The sequence below is a fragment of the Lynx rufus genome, unplaced genomic scaffold, assembly GCF_022079265.1.
Source record: "Lynx rufus isolate CCGP_SWC_20201006 ecotype Redwood Valley unplaced genomic scaffold, mLynRuf1.p SCAF_15, whole genome shotgun sequence".
NCBI classification, from domain to species: Eukaryota; Metazoa; Chordata; class Mammalia; order Carnivora; family Felidae; genus Lynx; species Lynx rufus.
Window position 1 is genome coordinate 63,113,750 of NW_025814829.1, and position 24,940 is coordinate 63,138,689.

Here is a 24,940-nt window from a genome sequence, read left to right on the forward strand (position 1 = left end):
TCCCAGGGCCCGGAAGGGGGGCGGGGCGCGCAGGCCGCGGGGCCGGCAGGTGCAGGCGCGCGGGCTTCCAATTGGTCGCGGCGCCGCGGCGGCCCCGCCCCGAGTGCGCGTGCCCGTGCGCGCCCCCGCCGCGCGCCCCCGGCCGCGCCGCCGCTCTCGCGAGCTCAGGTGGCGGGCGCGCGGCCGGGCCGGCGTCCCCACCCCCCGCGCCCGAGCGCCCCGGGAGCCGGAGGGGGGGGCGCGGGCGGGGGGCGGGCGCCGCCGAGGCTTCCGTCTGGCTCGCGCGGCGGCGGCGGCAGAGGTCGCGCACAGATGCGGGTCGGAGCGGCGCGGGGCGGAGGCGGAGGCGGGAAGGCGGCTGCCCGAGGAGCCCCGCAGGTGAGCGCGGGAGCCCGTGGCCGGGGAGGGGCGGCGCGCGAGGACCCCCCGCGACCCCGGGCCGGACGCCGGAGTGGGGGCTGGGGGTCGCTGCGGGGACCCGCTGCAGCGCCGCGAGATGCCCGACAGAGACACGCATAGGCCCGGGAAAAGTGCTCCTGTAGCCTGGGGACGCGGAGAGGCTGCGGACTTGGCGGCCGCGGTCCCGGCGCGACCCCCGCCTGGCCACCCCTCCCCCGCGGTCCGCACGCGCGGCGCCCCGTGGCGCTGCCTCCCGCTGCGCGCGCCTGGGGACCGGGTGGGGGGGTCCCGTAGGGGGTCGTGGGGGGAGGGCTCGGTCCCGGCAGAAGGGGGCGGGGTATGGGGGTCCTGGCGGGGGGTGGGAGACGGGGTCTGGGGGTGCCGTGCGGAGTGGTTGGGGGGGCTCGGGTCCCGGAGGAGGGGGGCGGGATAGGGGGTCTTGTGGGGGGGTCGTGGGGGGGTTTCTGTCCCGGCAGAAGGGGGCGGGGTAGGGGTGTCCCGGCGGAGGGGAGACGGGGTGGGGGGTCCCGTGGAGAGTCGTGGGGCGGGGGCTCGTCCCGGCGGAGGACGGCCGGGTAGGGGGTCCCGTAAGGGGGTCGTGGGGTGGGGGCTCGGGTCCCGGCGGAGGGGGGCGGGGTGGGGGGTCCCGGCGGATGAGGGTGGCGGGGTAGGGGGTCCCGTGGGGGGGTCGTGGGGGTGTTCGGGTCCCGGTGGAGGGGGGCAGGGTGGGGGGGTCCAATGGGACGTTGTAGGGGGGGCGCTCGGATCCCCGCCGAGGGGCCGGGGTAGGGGGTCCTGTGGGGGGTCGCGGAGGGGGCGGGTTAGGGGGTCCTGTGGCGGGGGCGTGCGGGGGGGGGGGCTCGGATCCCAGTGAAGGGGGGCGGGGTGGGGAGTCGTGGTGGGGGCCTCGGGTCCGGACAGAGGGGGCGGGGTAGGGGGTCCCGGCGGAGGGAAGATGGAGTGGGGGGGGGGTCCCGTGGGAGGTGGCAGGGGTTGGGGGGAGGCTCGGGTCAAGGGGGAGGGGGTCCCGGCGGAGGGAAGACGGGGTGGGGGGGGGTCCCGTGGGGGTAGCGGGGTGGGGGGCTCGGGTCCAGGCGGAGGGGGGCGGGGTGGGGGTCCCGGCGGAGGAGGGGGCGGCCCCGCGGCCCGGGCACCGCCGCGTCCGCTCCCGGCTGCAGGCGCCCGCCCGCCGGATGCCCGCGGTGCAGGAACGATGCATCATGGAATGAAGCCGAGCCCCGGAGACGGATGCCTGGAGCGGCAGCAGCCGCCGCCGCCGCAGCCGCCGCCCCCCCGCCGGCTCCTGGCCGCCGTCCTGTGGTTCCAGCTGGCGCTGTGCTTCGGCCCCGCGCAGCTCACGGGCGGTGAGTGACCGCAGGGCCCGGGGGTGGGGAGGTTGGGGGGGGGGGCGCCGGCCGGGCGGGACTTGCGGGGCGCGCGCCAGGGCCCGCCGCCGGCCTGAGACCACCCTCAGATCGCGACCCCCGGAGCTCCCCAACTGACCGGAGGCGCCCCCGCGGTCTGTGTGGGGCTTCCCCCACCGCGGGCCTGGCCCCTGGTTCTGGGGTGGGGGAGGGGACGACGACCATAAACCTGGCCCATTTTTCCCCCCTCGGCCAGGAGAGAGCGAGAGAGGGGAGTGGGGTGCCTCGTGCTTAGCGCGTGTTTGTGGCCCTTTGCCCCTTGTCTGTGCCCCAGGTTTCAGCCCCTGGGTTTAGGTGAGAGTTGGGGGCACCCCTTTTGTGAGCCTGTGGGGCCTGCGGACGGGCCAGGCCGGCGGAGGGACCGGGGTGTGGGAAAGTTAACTTTCTCTCTCCTGGGGAGGGGGGTGTTCCGTTTGCATGAAGTAGGGGCGGGGTGGGGTGCAGGGCTTCCCGGAGGTGTGTCGCTGGGGCGCGCTCTGCTCCTCGGGGTCCGTCACGGGGAGTGAGGTCTAGGGCGCCGTGTGCAGCGGAAGCTGGCCGAAGTAAAATCGTAGCCTCCGATTCAGTGGCGCATCTCCAGCTGTTGGGGTTCATGGGGGAGGGGAGGAGGAGGACAGATGGGGACCCTCGTCTGCATTTGCGACCTCATCGCTATGGGTCATCGCTGCCCGCTCCGCATTTCTGGGAGCGCTTGCGCACCTGTGAGACGGGCAGGCTCGTGTTTCCGGAGCTGAACTGTTCGTATATAAATAAACGATAATTGGTGGAAAAGCAGGTATTGATTGATATACGCAAGCCATTTCCTGTTTTCAAATATTGCTGTTTCAGAGAATGAAGGCGGAGAGGGAAGGCGTGGGTAACAAATTAGCAAAAGTGGGGGAGGGGTAACGGGTGGGGCTCCATGGCAGAGTCCTCCCTAGCTGGGGCATGTTGCTGAGCCGTGGGAAAGACTTCTGGTGCATCAAGGAGCTTTCTGGGACGTGCTGGTCTCAGAATTAGTGACGAGACGCTCGCCTTACCCTGGGGACGGGGTTTGGGCTGTTTGACTTTCTAACAAGGGGGGACGTTTTTGGTGCTCTTGTATTTATAGAAAAGTCTCCCAGGCAGGTTTTCTCCTCAGAGAGGATGTGGGCAAAGGGGCCGCTGGCCAGGAGCTGTGCCGCCTGCCGGGGCTGCGGCCATAGCTTCTGGGGGCCAGGAGGGCACGCGTGGGGCTGGGCCTTTTCCTTCCCTGTTCTTCCCCCCTCCCCCCTCCATTCAAGCTTTGATCTCTCAAACCAGGTCCATGAGCTCTTTCCATCCCCTGGGCCCATTTCTCGCTCGGAGCGAGGGATATCTGGGTTTATCTGCGTAGCGCCCGACCGCTGTCATTGGAAGCGTGAGCTCGGAGGGCGGCCTGGTTGCAGCGTGGTGGCTGTGCCCCCGATGCTACTGTTCGTGCTCACAGAGATTCTCCTCAAGAATCTCAGCTCAGTGCTCAGCACGGCCCCTCGGGCTCAGGTTAGTCACCGTCCGGTCACACCACACGTCCGTTACCGCGTCTTCGGAGGGAGAAGCCGTCATGCTCGGCGTCCAGAGCCTTGAGGGAGGACGGGGGTGAGCGTCGCCTGTCCCGTCTGAGTTCAGAGCTGGGCCTTTTCAGGCACTCATGCACCGTGGAAGGGCTAGCCCCCACCTCGGTTTCATCTTGAACTCCCTCGGGCTGCCCGTGTGGCTTCTGGGAGAGGATCGTCTTTTCCTAATTCCTCCACGAGTAAACAGTTCGGGTGCAAAGGGTGGTGGAGCTGTCCTACCAAGGACGCCATGCAGAGACTTCTTTCTCGGGGCAGAGACCCACCCGCAGGCTCCAGGGTGGTCACAGAAGCAAATCCCTTGATTCCGCACCCGTGCTTCTGAGATTTGACAGGCAGACCCATTCCCTGGGATCTTACCGAAAGGCAGATTCTGGTTGGTCTGGGGGGTCGGTCCGGAAGATTCCACGTTTCCAACACGCTCCCAGCTGATGCCTTGCTAACGGTTGGAGGGCCACACTGATCAGTAGTGCTTTAGACGAAGGCATTCCTTCAACAAGTTGCTTCTGACCCCAGACTCACTCCCAGTCACCAAGTGCAAGGGCCGGGGGTGGGGAGGGGGCGGGGAGGGGGCGGGAGGAGAGGTCTCCCGACGTTCCTGTGATCCACAGAGCTGAAAACCAGCCCTCACAGAGGGCTTTCTTTTTTGTTTTTGCTTTTGTCCACAAAAAAGGTGTGTATTTTAATAGACACTGTTCTGAAATGTGGATTTTCATTTTTGATTGTTTCCAAGGGGAAAAGAAACAGAACAATAGCAAGATTTTGTAGTCTCAGCTAGGAGGAAAAAAGCATGCATCCGATGCAAGTGTTACAGAAAAAGCCTGAGCTAGAAAGGGGAGGAACTGAGAAGACGACCAGACGAAGGGGGAAAAGAACTTTGTCAGAAGAGAAACGCTTCGTCCTGGAAAGGCAAGCTCGCTTCAATTCTTTAAGACCTTGGAGAGCATCCGTGGGCCTGAGTTGGCCCGAAGTGACTTCTCCGTGGCTCTTTCTAGGCTGTTTTTTGGAAATGAGGACAAAGGGCCCTCATTTGGGGCCACTAAGACCAAATCCCCGAGGGGACTAACACCAGGTTTATAGAGGGACACGAGCCCCACTGTCCCCAGAGTCTCCCTCCGGGTGCGCTTGCTGGGGGTTTGCCTGCAGGGTCCGCACCGCACAGGAAGAGGGCTAAGAGTTTGCCCTGTAAGTCAGTCCCTGAGGCCAGATTCGTTAGCACGTCCCGCCTGAATCGCAGGCCGGGCTCTACACTGCACAGCTTCGGCGCCTGGGGCCTTGGAAGCCTCAGTGTCCTGGGTAAACCGAGGACCTGACGTCAGGGCTTGGTGTGCGGGATGGAAGCCATGTAGGCACTGAGTCAGTGCAGGTGGTCATGAGGCGGGGGCTGGGACAGTGCCAGAACCTTCCAGGCCTTTGCTTTATTCGTTCAATAGATACCGTGTGCCCGTCCACACCCTGTGCTAGGCACTGCTGTGTATAATGTTCCTCTGCCTAGAAGAACCCTCTCTTACTCTCTGGTTTTCTGCCCAGTGAACAAATTTCACTTCCAAACTCAAAGCGCTGTCATTCGTATTTCCCTGGCCACTGGGCCCTCACGTGGGCTGCCACTGCGCCACGTATGACCCTCCCTGCTAGCGCTGTCTCATCCACTGGACCGTCAGTCCCCTGTAGGCAAGAACCTGGACTTCATTCACTTCTGTGTCTCAGGCACTCAGGGCAGCATCTGACGTACAGGAGAGGTTCTGCCGATGTTGACCGACATCAGGAAAGGAGTCCCAGATCCCTGCCCCACTGTTTAGAAAATAATTACTGTGCTCACCACAGTGCAAGGGTCTCAGGGTAGTTGAGGCCACTTCCATTTGGAGGTGGTCTCGGAGGCTGGAGGGGCAATCCTCAAAGGCTGTGGAGCAGAGGTGGCCCTTCGGCTGGTGTCTGTGGGAGGGGTGGTTGGAGCACCGAGGGAGGGGGAGAGACACCTTGTGCAAAAGTGTGGAGGCGGTCAGGGGTTGTCTTATTCAGGGAGAGCAAACAGTCCAGTTAATCTAGAACAGCACATCCGTAGGGAACCAGAGAGTAGGGATGGTCTAGAACAGAGTATCTGCAGGGAGCCAGAGAGTAAGGAGGGCAGACAGGTTGGAACCCTGTTGTAAGAGTCTTGGGGGGATTCTGAATGTCTCACCGCAGGCTGTGGGGACCTGATGAGGGGTTTGGGGCAGGTGCACGATACCATCCAAGCTGTGCTAGGTTTCCTCTCTCTGCTTGCGAATTGCTGACCTGGGACCCCCCACTTCACTTGACTGCCCTCTCTGTGCGTCAGAGTTGTGACACCAGTGGGGTTGAATCAAGCTCCTTGGGGTCTCGTTGAGGCCATGTGGCCATGGCATCCGGCCCTATGCCCGCGCTGAGACGCAAATGCTCTGACTGGCTCACTCCTTTGGAGGTGCCGGGCCCTTGGCATCTTATCAAGAAGGTTTTGTTACCTGGTAGAGTGGGAGCTTTTCATGCAACGCTGTGTCTAAGAGTCACGATTTCAAACTGCATTTACCTCAGTCTCTAAACCGAGGTCCCAACTCCTCAAAACTACAAAGTGCGTTTCTTCAAAAAAAGGCCTTAATACATGTGAGCAGCCTGGAAGCTCTGTCGATGTACCCGCGAGGTGGAATCTGAGGGCTGTCGCAGACACGGGAAGGGTTTCCGGCGGCAGCCAGCAGATCCGTCATCTCTGAGGCCTGAGTGGCGAGGTGGAGAGAGTCCGTGGTTCCGTAATTCCTGCGGTAATGAAGGGGGAGGTGACGATCTCCCCTGCAGTAAATACTGGTTGGACACCAGAATTGTGGGTGGAGAGAAGCACCCACAATATCTCTCCTGGCGTCCGACGTATATTTCAAAAGCTCCCAGAGGCCAGGAGACTTGCCCTCCGCGGGGAGCCCTGCGGCAGCGCGAGAGCCTGGCATCTTCCCGGGCTGACAGATCACGTTCAGTCTTTGCCGTTGAATAGCTACGTGGCTTCGGGCAGGGGTGCGGCTTCTCCCGGGCTCAGTTCTTTCCATGTCGCTGATGTTCTTTGATTCCGTGATGACAGGCATTTGATGGGTGCCGACCTCTCTGTAAAGCTGATTCTCTGTCTTGCACCCACATGTTGGTCTTTTCCGAGTGTCCGCTCTGTGCCCTGGGCACCCACAGCGAGGGGCGCAGTCCTGCTCCCAGGGAAACACCGAGTCCAGGCCGGTTTCTTCTCAGAAGCTTAGATGTGAAATGCTTGTGTACGATTATTTTTTTCACATACGCTGTTTTAAAAAGTTTATTTATATTTTGAACAAGAGACAGAGAGAGTGTGTGTGAGCCAGCAGGGGAGGGGCAGAGAGAGCAGGAGAGAGGATCCCAAGCAGGCTCTGTCAGCGCAGAGCCCCACGTGGGGCTTGAACTCACGAACCATGAGCCAAAATCAAGAGCCGGTAGCTCAACCGACTGAGCTCCCCACGCGCCCCTCGTGTATGTTTTTATTCATTTTAGAACTTAGTCTTGTTCACTGATACGGACGAGAAGGTTGGTTTCCCCAGGCTACTTTTCCTGATTCTTGCCTTCTTGGTAAGTTTGTTTTGTGTCTGACGGTGAAATAACCACGCACAGCAGCAGTGTGTCTGAAGAGACCGTTGGGATTCTTGGCTCTGAACTGAGGGAAAGAAGGGGCAGAAAAATAGTTTTTGCTAATGTGTTTTCAGTCACATTTCACCAAAACCTAGCACAACTTTTAGGACCAGATACATATTCTCGTGGGTCAGATTTGCCATTTTATCGATGTATTGGTCCGTTCTCACAAGAATGAGCTGTGCACCTGTTGCCAACATGGACGATTGGGAAAAGGAGAAACAGAGTTTCCGGCTGGCCACCGTCTGAGTGAGTGACCGGTCTGCAAGTCACTAGTAACAGTGCTACCGATTGTGAACCTTTAGAGACCATTTACTACGTGTCGGGGCTGCGCTCAGCGATTACACCTGTTAGCTCACGGGATCCCCACCACACCTGTCTGAGGCTGGCGCTGTTCCTGGTTCTTATTTTACAGACGAGGAAACCGAGGCACAGAAGATTCAGCAACTTGCTCAGGGTCGCCCAGCTGGTAAGTGAGGCACGGCGACCCAGATTATCTTTTTTATCACGAGTTTTTTCTGTAGGTGTGGAAATCCCAATCACTACATGGGTTTTTGTTTTTTTTTTAATTGTATTTCAAGGCGAGCAACGCTTTTTAAGCCACAGTTACCAAATATTTAGGAACTGATATAAGTGAAGTCTTGTGTTATGACCGTAAAGGGGAAAACACACAAGCAAATCAACAATATGAAACCCCACAACTCAGGAGAAAGTGAAGGCCTGAGTGCCGGCGCCTTGAGCCCTGAAGGGAGGGAGGAAGCGGCCAGGAATCCGTGAGGAATCCACAAGGCCAGGAACCCCTCCACCGTGCTGAGGGGCACAGGGTGGGCACACGGGGTCTGGGACACTGTCCCCACCTTCTGCCTGTGGCCTCGGCGTGATGGCCTTCATCTGCGAGGCCCTTTCTCCTGCGATTAATTTTAGTTAATATGCGCTTATGTGCTGTTTGCCGGCTGTTTTCACATGGACTTTATCACTGCCTTTGATTTTCTTGGCAACCCAGGAGGATAAGGAGAAGGTTTTGATTTTTTCCCTCCCCCATCCTTTTTTTTTTTTTTTTTTTTTTTAATTTGAAGAAACATTTTCAGCGAGGTGGATCTCCTAGTGTCTGAAAATAGACAAAGCAGGTTGGGAGCCAGGCGGGTGGGTCAAGGCTCCCCTCCACGTCCTGCGGGCCCGACCGGTACACCTGTCTTCGAGTCGTGTGAGGTACAGGACAGCGTAGTTAGTGCATTTCCAAGTGGAAGAAGACAGTTGTATCTGGGTCATGAGCGTGAGTAACTGCTCCTTCTGGAAGGTTAACTTTGAGGTAAGAATAGGGTTTGGTAGTTGGCGAAATCTGAAATTGCTCAGTCTGCTGTCCAGGAAGGTGCGTTTCACGGACTGAGCTTAAGGTGCTGAGTTTTAGGGAAGGATTTGGTCCGATATTTCTTCTTCTTTGAGGAAGAGACTGCTGTACTACTCTAAGACAGAAGGAATTATCCACTCAAGAGGAAAAACAAACAAATCATGGGAGTCACACACAAATTAAGAGTGCATTTTTAGATGGCTTCTTAATTGAGAGTATCGTAATTGCTTTATTAATCTTAAACGAGGTAAGCTCGGAACGTCAGAGAAGGAAAACAAAATAATTCTGGAAGTTACTTGGAAATGACAGGGCACCTGGGAGCATCCTAGCGGATGAGCCGCCATGACTCCACTCTAGAGCGAAGGTCCTGAGGGCCCCGGGGGGGGGGGTGGGGGGTGGGGCAGACACAGGTATGTACCTGCAACAGGCAGGCCCAGGTCCCGGGAATGGAATTTTATTCTGAGAAGGGAGGGGAGTTGGGGAGCCTGATAAGCTTGACCAGTGATCATTTGTCATCATCCCGGTAAATTGAACTTTTCAAGAGGGAGGATGAGTAAGGGTTTTTGGAAATGGAGACTCGACCTGGTTATCCGACGTTTCTGTTCGAAAGTGGTGGCTTATCTCGCGGAGCTAGCAGCGTGGGAACGGAGTGACCAGGAAGGTCATTCGTGGGCTCTGTTCCTTTTCCTCAGAGTAACCGAACACAAACAGATCTTATTTTCTTCGGTCTGGTTGCGTTTGTGAAAGATGTGTGTGATTGAGCGGTGAGCCCGGCAGAAGGACGTTCTCCTGAGAGACGTTCTCCTCAGGTCTGTGCATGTAAGGCAGCGTTCTGGATCTGGCCTCCCGCGTTCAGATTCTCAGTACGCGGAGGAACCCTGGGCCCCCTCATCCTGCAAACTCACGAGAAGCTGATTCTGTCCCGGCGAGAAGTAGTCTTGCTTTGCAGAAGTGTGATGGATTTAGGGGGCTCATCCTGAGAGGGGCTCTCGGAACCAGACCCTTCAGAGTCTCAGTGTCAGAACCCCAGCCAACAGTGCATTGTAATCGTTTCTTTCGGGGACACGTGCACATTAAGGACGGTGTGACAGAATGCGCTCCATGGCTGGCTGGGGCCACCTCTGTTTAAGTCATGTTTGCGCTTCCTCTGATGTGAAACAACCTGGCTGTGAACTGCTGTGTGGACTTTTAAATTTTACTTTAATGTTTATTTATGTATTTTGAGAGAGAGAGAGAGGGAGAGCGTGGGGGAGGGACAGAGAAAGAGAGAATCCCAAGCAGGCTCCACGATGTCAGCACAGAGCGCGATGTGGGGCTCCATCCTGTGACCCTGGGCTCGTGACCCGAGCTGAGATCAAGAGTCGGCCGCTCGTCCGACTGAACCGCCGGGCGCCCCTGCTGTGTCGACTTCAAAGCCTTGCCAGCTCTTTCTCTGTGGATGGTACCTGGGGGACTCCGTGTTTTCCTGCCTCCCTTCCACTGACACCAGTGTTTGTAGACAAGAGGTCCTCGTCTGCCTGTCGTGACGGCGTGGGGGGTACGACTTGGCGTCTTGAGACAAAGTTCACATGCCGGGGTTCCTTGGCGCGGTCACTGGCTGGCTAAGGGCTGGTGACCTAGTTGCTGCCTTAGCCTCCTTGTGACTACCTGTGAAATGGGAAGAGCACACCGTCTGCCTGCCATGGTTGTCGTGAGGGCCGGATGCACCAACAGAGGGACGATGAGTGTTCGAGGGGTCAGAACCCTCACCGACGGACCAGCAGTGAGTGCTTGTTCCGTTCACCGTGGGTGGTGCAGTTACCGGGAGCCTCCTTTGTCCTGAAAAGCTGTCGCCTAACAGGTACCTGAGTAGGTAACAAGCACACCCGGTGGTGCTGGTCCGTGGCCCCCGTGGTCGGGACGTGGTGTGGCGGGTCCACGGGGAAGGCTAACCAGAGACCGTTGTCCAGAGGGCAGCCTTAGCAGAGGGCAGGCAGGCCGGACCCACGGCCGCGCTAACCGCAGGGACCAGGAACTTGAACCACCACTGGAGGCAGTCAGAGCCGACAGCCTGCGTCTTCAGGGACGCGATGTGCCTGGATCTTCGTTTCAGGAAGGGAGTTTTTAGCAACGTGGAGATGGGGGAGAGGGAGAGCTATCTCTGCTCGTTGTCTTTAGTTATTTTTAAGGTATAAGCCTTTATTTATTTATTCTTGGGGGGGGGTGCATGTGCACAAGCAGGGGAGGGGCAGAGAGAGAATCCCAAGCAGGCTCCACGATGTCGGCACGGAGCCCGACACGGGGCTTGATCCCACGATGCTGGCTGGGATCGTGATCCAACTCAGCCACCAGGCGCCCCAGCTGTTCACCGTCTTTATTGTGTTTCTGCCGGTGGCTCTGCAGAGGGCACAGTCGGGACAAAACAGGGTGCTGCCCTCGGCCCGAACTCCAGGGCCGCCGGTCGAAAGCTCTCCCCCGGCCGAGGCCGATCCCACGAGGGCTTTGAGCGGAGAGGAGCAGGTGCCTGTAGGAGTCGGGAATGGGGCCGACAGCCGGCGGGTGTGGGCGGAGGAGGGCTGCTGGCGGGCGGGGCTCCCGCGACCAGCAGGCTTGTGTCGCCTTCAGGACGTCCACTCGGTCGCGATCTGTACAGCTGAGACCGGGTCGGGTTCTGGGGAGGGGGAGCGGAGCGGAGCCGCACGGAGGGAGGGGCGTGCGGGGGGAGCCATGAGGAGGGCTGGAGGGTGAAGCCTGGGAAACACCCACACTCAGGTGTCAAGAGGAGAAGGCAGTCGTGCCCACGGTATCGGCCACAGTAATAGTAAAACCACGGCGGGACTTGGCCCTGGGCGGGTTGCTCCTCCAGACGTGGGCCCGAGATTTGTTCCCACGCTGTTCTCGGAATGCTGTTCAAGCACCTGGGACTCTGCACGTCCGCACCTGGCCGTGCACCTGTGCACAGGTGTGGGGGCTGGGAGGGCAGAGCCCGAGGCCGGAAGGTCCTCCCTCCCGGGGTCACTGGTCGGGGGGCCGTGTGTGCGCGGTGATGGGCGGGGCTTCTCCGCGCTTGGGGGGCTGCGTGCGCCCTTTGCCCTTCTGCTGCCACTTAACCTTCGAAGGAGCGACCCCTGTCACGCCCACCCCTGTGGCCAGCGCAGTCCTCTCTGGGCGGGTCACTTGACCTCACCCCGCTTTGTTTTCCTCGTCTGCGATCGGGGCAGAGGGGCGTCCCCTGCACTTGACGGGGTTCACGGGGGCGGGCTGTGTGCGTGGAGGCGGCAGGACCGGAGTCAGGATCGCAGCTTGGAAGGAGACCTCCTTCCACGGCTCCACGGAAACGCCTCCCCCGCGGGGACGAACGTGAGAGCTCAGGGGGCAGCGGTGGGTGTGCTCAGGGGGAGTCGCGTCTGCAGGCAGAGAAGGTCCTGTGTGGCCAGAGGAAGGCCCGGCGGCCTTTTCTGGGCTCACGGAAGCCTCGGGGAGGAGAAACTGGACACGATTCACCCTCGTGCCCAGGGCCCACGGTGGCTGGGGGTCCTCGTGTCCCTCTCTTTGCCCCCGTCCCCCATCCTGCACACTACCTCGGTGCTGGGAGCGCTGGACCCCAGAATCGGGAGCTGCGTTTGGATCCAGGGAATCACCAAACGCTTTGTTGTGTTGAGTGCCAGCTGCGTGTGGTCTTTCCTGAGACCCCTCTGCAGCCGCTTTCGGGCGTCTGTGGGCCGGAGGCCTGGGGTCCTCTGTCTGCCCTCCAGTCTCGGTGCCGCCTGTGGGCCCGGCCTGTCCTCAGGGCTGTGCGGTGCCAGGGTCTTACCTGGGGAAGGGTCCTTACGCGCAGCCTGCTCAGTGTGCCTTGCATCAGTGGGAGAGGGCCTTGTGTGGCTTTGTAGGGTCGCGGGCACGTGTCCCTGGAGAGCGGCTTTGCGGGAAGTCTGCACGAGGTTTTCATTTCCGTGGAAGTGAGCGCACAGACCCCTGGGCCCGTGTCCCCTCCGGATGCAGGGAGACCCCGCCCTCTGGGGGCCGGGAGTGGGGGTGAGCCTGCCCTGTGTCCGTGGCCACCACGCTCGCGGGCGGGTCCCCGCCAGCTGGGGTGGCGGCTGAAACTCTTCCCCCCGCCTCGCCTCGCTGGGTGGCTCTGTGTGGAGTGGCTGCCGGGCCCTAATCAGAAGCGTAGCGGCCGCCTGGCCTCCCCTCGCTTGGCCGCTCTCTCCTACGCACCTCGGCCTCTAGCACTTGGCTCTTCTCTCGTACCTGCTGGGTGGATGTTGCCGCTAACTGGGTCATGTTCTCAGTGACGTAGCAGAAAAGTGGCAGATTGCAGCAAGCCTGAGTCTCCTCGGGCCTTCGCTTTACACTGAAAGCCTGTCTTTCCACTGCTCTTCCTGGATTCAGGCCCACACGTAAAGTTGCCGCCCCCAGGTGCAGAGCAAGTGGCCGCGTGTTCCTTGATACCCGTCTGTCCGGAAGATGTTGCACCAGGGGTGCCCCCTTGGCCCCGGGAAGGCAAGGAGGAGCAAGACCCGGATGAGGCCTGAGGATTCTACTTGTTCACGCCGCCCTGAGCTGCCAGCAACTCCCTCGGGCCTGGACGGCCCTCCGTCCCTTTCCTACCTGGGCACAGTCTTCCTGTCCCTTCAGAGACGGCTCACCCCTCGCCCCACCCCTCCCGTGACCTCTTGGACGGCCCCAGCCCTTCCCCTCCCCATCCCCCCACCCCCGCCCCCGTCCAAGAAGTCGCCGTGTCCTCAGAGCCCTGGGAGCACCAGAATCCTGGCCTGAGCCGGGCGCCACGGAGGCCGCCTGGTCCGGGACGTTACACGGAGCCCCTGGCTCCCCCGCGGGGTCTGCCGGATGGTGTGCGGCCTCGGGGCCCCCTGGGCAAGTGGCCCGGGCCTCACCCACTCTACTTGACTGCACCTGCTTTATGTGCTGGGCTCGCTCACGCCCTCCCTGCGGCTGGGGCCCCTGCCTGCAGACGAGGGAGACGAGGCCAAGACTCCCGTGTGGCTTGTACCGTCGTCACTGAGAGAACAAAGCGAATCCCGGACCTGCTGCTGTCTTCAGATGTCGGGGGAATGACTTGATGTGTCTGTGCCTCGGCGTCCACGTCTGTGTGATGGGGGTGGGGTGCCATGAGGCTCGAACAGCCGTCACAGGGGCATGTCTGGCGGGGCCGTCTCCATCGTTACTTGTCTTCCCTGTCAGAAGGCAGGGGCCCCGCCGACTCTTTACCTGACCGCCATCTAGATGCTTCATAACCGGTCTCCTGAGCAGTCGGGCCTCCATGGTGGACGGCTGGCTCCTCCTCCAGGCTGGGCTCCAGGCTTGCGCTCCATCCGGATCTCCGGAAGCACAGATGGACGTAGCCAGCCCGGCCTGGCCCCTCGGCTTGGCCGGCAGGCCGGTGGGCTCTGCAGCCGGGGTGTTATTGAATTGAGCATCTTGTTACTTCTGACTCTCTTCCCTTTTGCTTTTGACACCTGGGTCGCTGGCCGGAAGGACACCCTGAACCCTGTCCTGCCCTCGGCGAGCGACGGCCGCGAGGGCCCGAGGTTCCCTCACTCTGGCCTGACGGGTTCAAGCAGGGCTTTGAGCTCCAGCCTCTTTCCTCCCCCCACCCCCCACCGTCACGTTTACTCAGTAGGAACTTATTAAGCGCTTGCTGTGTGCGAGCCCTGCTCCAGGAGCTCAGACCGGAAATGGGAGCGAGGACGTGGCAGCCACGTGTGGGCTGTCACAGGCCGCCCCGGGCGGCCACGGCAAGTTCTGGGGGCTGTGCGTCGGGCTCCCCGGTGCCTGCTTGCCAGGGCCTCGCGAGGCCTTCCCCTGGTGTGCACGGGCGTGGAAGGGGAGGCAGGGAGAGGGGCCCTCGGTGTCTCTTCTCATCGGACACCAGTCATACGGGCTCAGGGCCCCACCCTGGCGACCTCCCCACTCACACTGGGGCTTCGGCTTCAGCGTGTGAATTGGGGGGGGACACCGGTCAGTCCTCAGCGGATACCCAAGGAAGACCAATGTGAATTCTGACAAAAAGATACCGTGAGGACGCAGAGTTCTTATCCCAGCCGGGGGAGACCAGGCAGGCTTCCAGGAGGAGGTGATACCAGAGCCGAGTTCTGAGGAAGGGTGGCAGCGAGACGGACGCAGCAGCAGCACGAACACTGGCGTGGCCACGTGGCCTTGCCCGTGTGCGCACACGCTTGGGTGTGTACACGTTTGTGCCTGTGTGTGTATGCGCTTGAGTGTGTGTGTGTGTGTGTGTGTGTGTGAGAGAGAGAGAGAGAGAGATGGGGGTCAGCAAACCATTGCTTTCCTACTCGTGTGTGCTCTCCAGTCGGTGAGTCGTCACCAGGCGTTGGCTGAGGTCAAGCTACGCAGACTAACGTGCAGACACCGGGGCCCCGGGATCATCTGAAAGTTCAAATGTGCGGAGTTCCCCGAATCATAGGCCACGGCGTTTGCTCTAACCTAATCAGCCGGCTGCTAGACACTCCTGTGACCCGATTACAGCCGCTGGCCACTACAAAATCAATCGCTCGTGGCTCCCAGGCCACCCCGTGGGCCGCGTCTGGGTTAGGTCAGGTAGATACTGAATTACTGCCTGGAGCTGCCTGCGGAGACGTGGCGGCTGACGTCTACAGTAACGGGAGGGTAGCTCTGATCGCAGGTTTAGTCGTTCGCACTTATCTTTTCTGGGCTTCTTCTCCCCCAAACATTTGTTCTGTTCCTCCTTCCTGTCCTCCCGACGTTCTAAGTGTCCGACGCGTCTGCGGGCCTGGTGTGGCTGTGGGGCCCCGGGTCCTCGGCGGCCTCATCCAGGCGGGCGGTGGCCGGGCTCCCCACGGTCACCCTGTCTGCTCACTGCCTCCTGGGAGCCCTCAGCCTCCAGCCCGAGGACCAGCTTCCCACGGTCTGTGAGTGCCCCACCCGCCCCCGCGCGTGCGTGAAGACTCGTGCGTGCGCCGCTCACACGAATGACGGGCGGGACCCAGAAGCTCTGCCGTCGTGGAAAATTACGTGTGGAAAAAATATGCATCTTTATCTTTTCCCCTGAAAATGCAGACGGAATGAGAAACACTCCAATAAACCTGCAGAAGCGATGCTTCTGTCTTAGTTGTCTCTGTAATTCAGCCCGTCGTTACGACAAACCGAGGCATCACAGGCTTCGTAACTGTGATTATGGTACCGTTTCCTGTGTTACAAACCGATGCTTTCGTTGCATATGAGAAACAGCGTTTTCCGTGATGAATACTGGAAACATGATCAATGTCCCTGTCGTGCAGATCTGTGGTCGGCCCACGTCCGTGCTGGAGGGACCTTGGAGGTGGCGGTCATTACTCGTGCAGAAACGGGCCCGGGGCTCTCGCAGCTGGTGAGCGGCAGAGCCGGCCGGGGACCCCAGTTTCCTCTCTCTGATGTCACTCGCGCCCCTGCAGACAGCTGGGGTTGTAACAGCAGTGCCCGCCTTTCAGGCGTCTTTTGGGTTAAATGAGATAATAGGAGGAAACACACACACAGCAAGGTCTGGCCCAGATCATGGCTCGGTGAACACAAGGGGTCCTTGCCTCCATTAGTCCTTGTGAGCCTCCTCCACAAACCCGCTCCAGGCCTTCTTGAACAGGTGCTTCCCGCCCTGCCCCCCGTGTCCTGGGTGATAAATGTCACATGCTCACGAGCTATCACATCCTTCTCTGTATTTCCCTGAAACACATTTACAGCCACGGGGGACGGTCTGCAGACTTCGCTATGCGGCTGCTAGACTTTGCCTCCTGGGAGATGTCTGTCTGTGTCTCTGTCTCCTCATGTGATGCGTCCCCTCTCCTGGGACCTGGGGGCCCAGCCCCCTGCGGCTTGGACAGGCGGCACCGGCGGTCAGCTGCCCAGTGCGTGCACCGCCCGAGGTTGGTGTGACGGGTCCCTCTCTGAGGAATACGGCTGGCCGGGCTGTTGTCTTTCCCGAGCACACGGGGCGATGTGTCCCTTGGGAACAGAGGCCCCATGTGCTGCGGAAGCCCTGGCTCCCGTGAACGCCGTGCCGTGTGCGCTGGTTCCTGAGCCGGGAGCAGGCATTGCCCAGGACTTGTCACGCCGAGAACTTCACGCTCGTGAGCACAAACCGTGGGGCTTCACGGAGCCTCACCGTGCTGAGATCGGCAAAGCCCATGCAGAAGCAGTGCCATGGGGTCTGGGCGCAGAGACACGGGTTCAGACTTGTTTGAAGAGGGAGGCATCTATCGGGTGACGTGTAGGGACGCGGGCAGGGCCGCCCATGGGCCGGTGTGTGGCTCGCTTGCTGCCCGGTGAGGACTCACTCTGGCCTGAGCTGAGACTGTGTTGTGGGGACACTCGGTCAGTGAGGCCGGACATGTGGTCATGATAACACGACTATGACGGCAGTAACGATGGCCCGTGTTCATCACCCACATGCTTCGTGCCTCTCACGTTCCGAGTGTTTTCTTTCCACGTATGAATTTGTCCAGCCGTATGGCTTAGGTCCTGTGTTCACGCCTGTTTTCAGACAAGCAAACCAGCAGTACTGGGGCTGGGGTCCCATGCAAGCCCCCGGCCCCACCGCCTGCAGGCTGGGGGCACTCGGCCCTGGCGCCTCAGATGTCAGACTGGGATGGATCTCCCAGCGCCCTGCCCGCTTTCCCCTCGAACAAAACCTCTTCCAACAGGAAGGCATAATTTCCTAATCTCTTGCAAACTGTTCCTTCCCAGGAACTCATCAGGAGGTCATTGGGGAGCCCCTGGGGGCCAAGAAAGGAGCAGTGTGTCTGGGCCACACTTTAGGGGTTCGCGCGTGGCCCAGCTTGGCCCTGGGCCTGAGGCCGGGAAGCGCCGCTCCAGGGACGGGTCCAGCCGCGGCGAGACCGGGCAGGTGCTCCATGTGGGGGCAGTAAGGTCCAGGGGAGGGGGCGGGAACGGGGGGGGGGAAGGAAGGCTGGGGACATGTAGGGAAGGGTGAGGTCAAGAGAACGGAGGGGAAGGAGAGGAACGGCAGTGAAGTTTCTGGTCCGGGCGCCGGGGAGGAGTGTGGAGTCCGTGAGCGTCATGGAGACGTCAGGGGGAAGAGCTCATTGTGGGAAGATGACTTTGGTCTGAAAACACGTAGAGTTTGATGTGCAGGTGGAGTTGCCCCGCAGGCATCAGGATGGCAGGTGCAGTCGGGGTTCTGGAAGCAGATTTAGAGTCATCCTCTGGGAAGCAGTCATTGAGATCAGCGTTCGTGGTCCAGAGAGGAGCCTGCAGGCTGGGGGTCCGCCAGGGGCTCCCCAGACAGAGGCTGGGGCGCAGGGAGAGCCGGGGGCCTGCATTTGAATCCCAGCTGCACAGCCCATGACCTTGGGCACGTCCTTGAGCGTCTCTGTGCCTCAGTCTGGTCACAGTGCCCGGGGGCATTTGGAGAAGCCGGTGAGGCGCCAGGGAGGTGCAGGGGTGCTGGGGGAGGGCTGGTGGAACTCCCCAGGGGTGGAAGGGTGCGGGCGAGGGCACAGCGCCTGTGTTAGCTCGCTGGTGGTCATGGGGGATTCCAGCGCCCCTCTGCGTGGTTGGCGTTCCCTTAGCACGCAGCTCTTTCTCTGACGGCGGCCAAGGGGGCTGCGAGTGTGTGGGGGGAACAGCGGATTCCCGGTGCAGCCTCGTCCTTTCTCCTTAAGTAGGAGGCAGTGGCCGCAGGGGGAGCACGAGAAGGTGAGTCCGGGAGGAGTTTATAAAAGGGGGGGGCGGTCCAGGGGGGACTTCGTGGGCGTTTCTGTGGAACCGGCTTTGCTTCTGACTCCAGATGCCCAGCCTTGAACACAGCGAATGGCACTAAACGTTGGAAACTCAGGAAAACTGGCCAGACGGACACAAGGAAGCCATCCTCCCGCCTCTGAGGGCGCGTGCGACTCCTCCTGGACCACCAGCGGCATCTGTCAGGTCACAGGACTGCCGAGGTCTGCACAGTGGGGGTCTGGCTGCTTAGTGGAAATCTGAGGTTTTCTTCAAGTGCAGTGTGCCCTTATTTAGTTTTTTTTTCTGAAGATGGGTCATCCGGGGCCTGGAGGCGGCTGGATGGGGAGGGTTCTGCACAGAGCCCGGGGGCTGGGCTTTTTCTTTCTGCCGACGATCAAAGCTGGCAGGTGGACAAGGAGCGTCCGGGAGACAATGTGCAGGGGTCACCGGGGACCCCTTGGGTTAGAGATTTTAATCTTTCCCCCATAGCGAAGGGGTTGTGTGTGTGTGTATCTGTTGTTGAGACTTTAAAGGTAATTTAGAGAACAAAACTAAGGAAGTAAATGTCACATGAACTCTGCTGAGAGTGAGATGCGGGCGTCTTTTCTACATGTGCACGTTTTCCCCCCAAACGGGACTGTATACATGATTTTGTGACCTGCATTTGTTGCTTAACGGTAAATCATGGTGTCTTTTGTCGTCTCTTAAAAATTAATCTCTTATAAATAATTTTAACTCACTTTGTAGCGTTCTACATTATGCATATCGCAGAATTTATTTAACTGATGTGCTGCATGTCTGGTGCTTGAAAAACAGGGGCGGTTTTTCAGGGGGGGCAAATGGCCTGACGATCCTGAAAACGAAGCTGTAATTACTCGCTGTAAAAAGCGCCCGAGGGGATCCGGTTGGTGTCGACTGTGCTCACTGGCAGGGAACTCGGGGGCTCGGGTTGGAGCGTGTCAGGCACGCGTTCCTGGGGAGCTTGGCGCTGAGCAGAGGGGAGGGTTCATCTGTGTGCAGGTACCGGCGGGCTTCCTGGAGGAGGAGCAGCCTTCGCGGGAGTACTGTCACCAGGGGGCGCGGGGTTTTCAACAACCTGGAAGCGAGGACACCCCGGTATTTTCGTGGGCCATTTGCATTGAACCGCAAGAATTGTTGGTTCACGTTGTTCTTCAGTTTTTCTGTTGGTGATTTTTATATTTTTCTCATTCGTTTATGAAAACTTCATATATCTGCCTGTCCGTGTATATTACAAGCACTGTTTTTGCAGTTACAGTTAATTGCACTTGAGAAAAACCTAATCAACTTTTCTCCGTGTCCCTGCCATTTGGTTTCATACTTCAACCTGAGACCCGCGTCCGTGGCTCCGGGACCAGGAGCAGCTGTGTGCTGGGTGATCCGCGGAGGGGGGCTTGTGGGGAGCCCCCGCCCCCGCACAGGACGGCCCTGGAGCGTGGGATCCGCGGGGTCAGCTGCCCGGTCTCCCTGCATCCGGGGCGTTGTGCTCCTCGCCCGTGGAGGCCGACGCTCCTGGTGCCGAATCCAGATCCCGCCTGCTCACCGCGGCCGCGCCTGTGGCCTGCCGGGCACCCGATGGGCATCTGGCTCTGCGTTCAGGGTTCCGTGAGGTAGTGGGGGGCAGACGGCCCCCGAGTCAGGGTGCCAGCAGGCGCGTGCTGCCCTGGTTCTCGTAGGCCCGGAGGCTCTCCTGCATTTACGAGGACGACGGCGCCCCACCCCCACCCCCCCTCCCCAGCAGGAGATGGCGGCCCGCGGCCTCACGAGGAGGACTTGGCAGGTCAAACGTGTATGTCCGGAGCCAAAGTCGCGGTCACTCCTCCCTTAGAGCAGGCGGCTGGCTCGCGCCAAGTCAGGAGAGGGGGCTGGAGCTCGCCTGGTCCTCCCAGGGCTCCGCAGCACGGGCTCCTGTCCCGAAGGGGGCAGGTTCCCGCGGGGAGCTGGGCAGCGTTGAACCCGTCCGGCCGCAGGCCTGCCCGCTCGGGGCTCTCCCGCAGGAGCTCCTGCGGCTCCTGGACAGACAGACGGACGGGCCACGGCTCACCCCTGTGGGGCTCGCCTCCTAGGAGGGCTCCTCGGAGGGCAAAGCAGGGCGGACCTTATGGCCTTGGTATGAACGAGCGTCCCAGCCCCTTCCCGCTAACTCCTGAAGGCCTACTCTGCGCCCGGGGGCTTTCCCACCTCTGCTCCTACGCAGGATTGATGCGGTTCTCAATCCGGGCGGCAGCCGGCACCCCACCCGGTTCCGCACCCCGTGGGGGGCCTCGCCTGTGTGCCGAGGCTCAGAAGGACCCGGAAGCTTCTGGAGCCTAAAGTCCTGCTGGTTACCTGGAGCCCGGCCGGAAGGGTGGTGGTGGGCGGGGCCGGGCTGCAGCGGGAAGGGCTGGGCCGACGGCTCCCAGGCTCTCAGTCAGCGGGCTCGTCCTTGGGACTGGCCTCAAGCAGACGCCGTGCCACTGCCGGACGCTGTCCCAAAGACTGGGCCGCGGATCATCCCCAGGGAGCGTGACTCCCGCAGGAGGGTTGGGGGCTGTGGCCGGCAGTGTGGGGGACATGCCCCGCGTGAGGGAGGCCGTGGCGGAAGGACCTCAGCTGGCGGGTTCCACGCTGTGCTTCCCTGGCCCCGTGGCCCCTTTGCTCAAGGGCCCGTCCAGCCCCTGGCGTCCCGGCACGGCGCCCTCACGCGGCCTTTTCTGGTATCGCTGCTGTGATGACTTCTTGTCCTTCCCTTTTTTCCGGGCTCCTGTCTGCAGGACGCTGGCCCTCCCAGACTCCCCCGGAATGTTCCTGCTCCTCCTTCCATCTGTCTCCTTTCCTGAGAGATTTCCACAACTTTTTCCCATATTTTTTTGTCAGGGTGTTTCAGCTGCCATATTTTAATTACTAGGAACCCTTCCTTTTTATCTAACGGCACTCTGGTCTCGTTTCTTGTCTTGTATCTTTGAGGATGATGCTGTCGTAGTTTTTTCTCTGCGGTGTGACCTAGTGTTTCTCGAAGTGGAGGCTTATGACCGTCCATGATGACGACAGGGGCCGTGTGTGCACAGGTGCCACGGGTCCCTTCTGGACCTGCTGGGCTGGAATTCAGCCACCTCCTGGAGGCAGGGGGTCCCCGGCCGTGCCCATCTGCAGGGGGTCCCCGGCTACACACATGGAGCAGGTCTGCTGCTCCTCTCCGGGCAGAGCCTCCGATTTCTCTCCGGGTGGGGATGAAGCCAGCGGCCTGGAGCCGCTGTTCTTGCACAGGCGGGAGAGCAGCGGGCGGCGGTGCTGGTCCAGATTCACGCTTTCCCTCAAGCGCCTGCTTTGGGTAACGGTGCCTTTTCCCTGCTCTCTGCTGGTGCCCCCAAATCTCTGAAGCGGGGCGTCCTGAGAACGAGCCTCCGCACCTGCCCTGGAGGAGGGCACCTGGGTTGAACTGTTTCCACACGCATTGCCTCCCCGCGCCCGCCCCACCGTCTGCAGGACCTTTTGGGGCTCCTTGGCCCCGGGGCGCCCTCACGTTACTCTTCACGACTCTGCCGACTCCTCGGTCCACCTTCCGTTTTTTAAAAATGAGACACTTTCTGCATTTTCACTTCCCCCGTTTTCTGTGTTGTTGGGGGTTTATGCCCTTTCTGAATCCTTTGTTGTCGTTTTAGTGGAGTCTTGGGAAACAGAAAAATCATGCACGTGTTAAGTCTGACACGTTCACGAAGCCCTAATTTCACCTTAACTTATTTCAGAATAATTTTTTTGCACGGGTAACGGCATGAGATGCTGTTCTGAGTGGCTCGTGGGTGTCATCCCGCTGAGGCCTCACCCCTGCCCTGGAGGGAGGTGCCGATACCCCGCGTGCGGTGGTGGAGACGCAGGCAGAGCCAGGCTGGGTAGCTGCCCGGGTGGCGAGCGGCGGGTCTGGGGGAAGTGCAGGCGGGGTCTGAGCGTTAACCGCGGCCCCCGCTGTGTGTTCTCGGGGAGGAGGGCGTGTGCGTGCGCAAAGCAGGACGGCACACGGTGAGGGTGCAGTCGGCACCTGGGGGGGTGGGCTTCTGTCACGGGGACGAGGAAGAAAGGCCACGCCGGGCCCGGGAGGAGAGAGGAAAGCAAGCTGGCCAAGAGCTGTGAGCGGCCCCGCGGTAGTGCGGAGGCGGGTCTCCCGGGGATGCGGGGCGGGCGGGGGACAGTGTTCGCCCGGGGCGCCCGCGGCACATGGCCAGCGGCCGCCTGCCTGAAGGGGCTACAGGGGGCAGGAGGCGAGGGACCCAGCTTCAGACTGCACCGCGGGAGGACGTGGTAGCCGTGGCTCCGTTTTCCCGTGGCCTGTCAGGAGGCCCCACCCTCCCACACCGCCTCCCCTCACCAGGGATCGCAGAGCAAGTCACTCGGCGCCCGGGATGTGTATTTTAAAACCTCGGATCCAAATTACAGCCTTAAAATGACTGACGACCTGTGGTTGAAGGGGACGGGCCCTCAGGAGCCGTGTGGTCTCTGTGATGAGCCGGGAAGGCTGTGTCAGGTGTCTGGGGGCCTGGACGTGGTTACGGATGCTGGAGCGGTGAACACCGCGTCTGTCAGAGCCCCCGGGGAATTTAATCCCGTCAGTGCCTGTTGGAATTCAGGTGCCGTGTCTGAACACAGACGTGTCGTTTCTACACGTCGTGTAACGCTGCCTGCAGACGTGTGGTCACGTACGACACAAGTGGCTTGGGGGTAGCCTGGCCACACTTCCTGATCGCAGCCTCCACGCAGCCTCCGAATGTTTCATAAGCCGCATTTGCGTGTTCTGTGGCTCGTACAGAGTCCCTGACGTGCCCACCTGCCTGCGGCTTCACTTAGTAACGGGCACCTGACCAGGGGCAGGGGTGCTCGGGGCTGAGGACGGGATGGCAGCTGGGGCCACGCGGGTGCCTCTGTCCCCGCGGCTCAGCCCCGTGTGCGGGCTCCAGGAGGCCTCTACAGCTGCCGGGCTGGGATTTCGCGGAGCAGGTTGCAGGCGGGCGGGCGGCACGGGGTGGGGGAGGCTGGGGTCACCAGGGGCTCCCCGCTGCCCCGTCCGTTAGTAGCTGTCTTGTGACTTCACTGTTGTTTTCAGTACAGTGTGGACGCTGTCACCACCCTTCCGTGTGAGGGGGGGGTGATCCCTTGGGGAAGACGAGGACGCACACGCGGGGTGGGGGTGGGGGTCCTCGGGATCCTGTCCTGAGCCCGGCTAGGGGAGCAAATGGAGTTTTCCGCGCCGGGCTAAAGAAGGCATGGAGTCCCGTGTGTGGAGGCCCGCGCGGTGGGAGTGAGTGGGGCGCGTTGTGTCGGAGAGTCTCCACGGAGAACCTCATCTCCGCCCGTGCCCAGTGACAGCACAAGGGCCCTGGAGGTCAGCGAGGGCTTCCGGCAGCCAGCTTGGACGACCGCGGTTGCCAGGCCCTGTGTGCATTTGTGCTGGGTCCCAGCCCCTGGGGACACAGGTCCAGCTGCGTGTCTGCAGCAACGGCAGACCTTGGCGGGCACACAGGTTGGCTTGGAAAGCCGAGACTAAAGAAAAAGGGGGAAACTTGCATTTGGGGCCCCGGGTGACGGGTACGTGGGAAGGAGCAGATCTCCCCTGTGGCTCTGGGAAGCCCCCAGGGGTCAGAGCTGGATGGGAGTCGTTACTGTTACCCTTTGGGTGGTGGGCGGTGGTCACCCCTGTGAGGGGCCGTGGTTTGGGGTGCCATGGGAGGGGAGCGGGCAACCGGTGATGTCCTAGCAGGTGGCCTGTGGGCCGGGCCGTCGGAGGCTCCGTGGAATTGCCGTGAGAACACCCTCCCCTCAGCGGGTGAGCCACGGGTGGAGACCAGTGGTGCCTCTCGTGGGGACCGTGCCGTGGGACACACCGGCGTGCGGGCACAGACGTGTTTATTGGGACGAGACCCCAGCACCCCCTGTGGGCGGCGCCCCTGGCTCCTTCCCGTCTGCACTGTTACATCTTTTACTGCTGACGGGCAAGTACATCCGTGACGGGGAGCCGTGGCTGCTGCGTGGCTGTCGCCTGTGAGACCCGCCTGCCCCGCCCGATTGCGCGTGCAGTCTGCCCACCTGGGCCGGTGCCCCGTGTGCGGCTCTGTGGCTCCTGGTGCCGGCTGCGCGGTGGCTGTGCGGGCGGGGGACGTGCGCTTCTGTTGGTGCTGCTTCTGGAGAGCAGAAGCAGTAACCGCGACAAATGCTGGCAGACACGTCCCTTGCTGTCAGCTGACCTGTTTTGTTTCTCGTAGCGGGGACTTTATTTTCTCCTTTGTTGCTCTCTGAATCTCTCCGTTTAAACGTAAAGCCTGCTGAAGACCGGCAGTGAGAGTCTCAGGGAGGGATCAAGATGCTTCGGGGGCTCTTGGGACGCATAGGAGCAGGTGGGAGAGGGCAGGCCTGTGAGAGCAGCCGTCTGCGGGTCGTGCTTCTGTCAGAAATGTAGCTCCTCCCGTCTGGGGACTTTCACGCCTTCCCTGAGCTGCCGGTGCACCTGCCGTCCAGGGGTTGCGGCGGCCAAACCGCACAACCTCCCGACTGAGAACGTGCTTGGCATCCAGAGGGCATGATTATGAGGGTGGGTGTGGACTGCTTGTCCAGGACATTCAGAAAGACATGGTGGCCTCCACGGAGGAGGAGTCCCTCTTCTGTGCCTTCCCTCCATCCATCCCTGCACGCACCTACTGACCATCTGTCTGTCCGTCCGTCCATCCACCCGTCTGTGCCCACTTGTCGGTCCATCTATCCATCCGTTCGTCCATGCCCGTCTGTCCATCTATCTGTCCATCCGTCCATCCACCGATTGTCCATCCACCTGTCCATCAACTGTCCACCTGTCTATGCCTGTCTGCCCA

General features: G+C 61.0%; 1 protein-coding gene across 5 annotated transcripts in view; it reads left to right on the top strand.

Moving 5' to 3' along the window:
• Positions 1-227: 227 nt before the first annotated feature.
• Positions 228-24,940, top strand: part of SUSD4 (sushi domain containing 4) — a 91,436-nt gene continuing 66,723 nt past the window's right edge. For 2 of the 5 annotated variants that reach the window (XM_047077190.1, XM_047077193.1), the window contains exons 1-2: positions 228-378; positions 1,578-1,763. In XM_047077190.1, coding sequence (XP_046933146.1) covers positions 1,613-1,763 — 151 coding nt within the window. In that variant the 5' untranslated portion in view covers positions 228-378; positions 1,578-1,612. The remainder of the gene's footprint in view (positions 379-1,577; positions 1,764-24,940) is intronic. The other 3 variants (XM_047077191.1, XM_047077194.1, XM_047077192.1) reach the window with 2 other exon arrangements.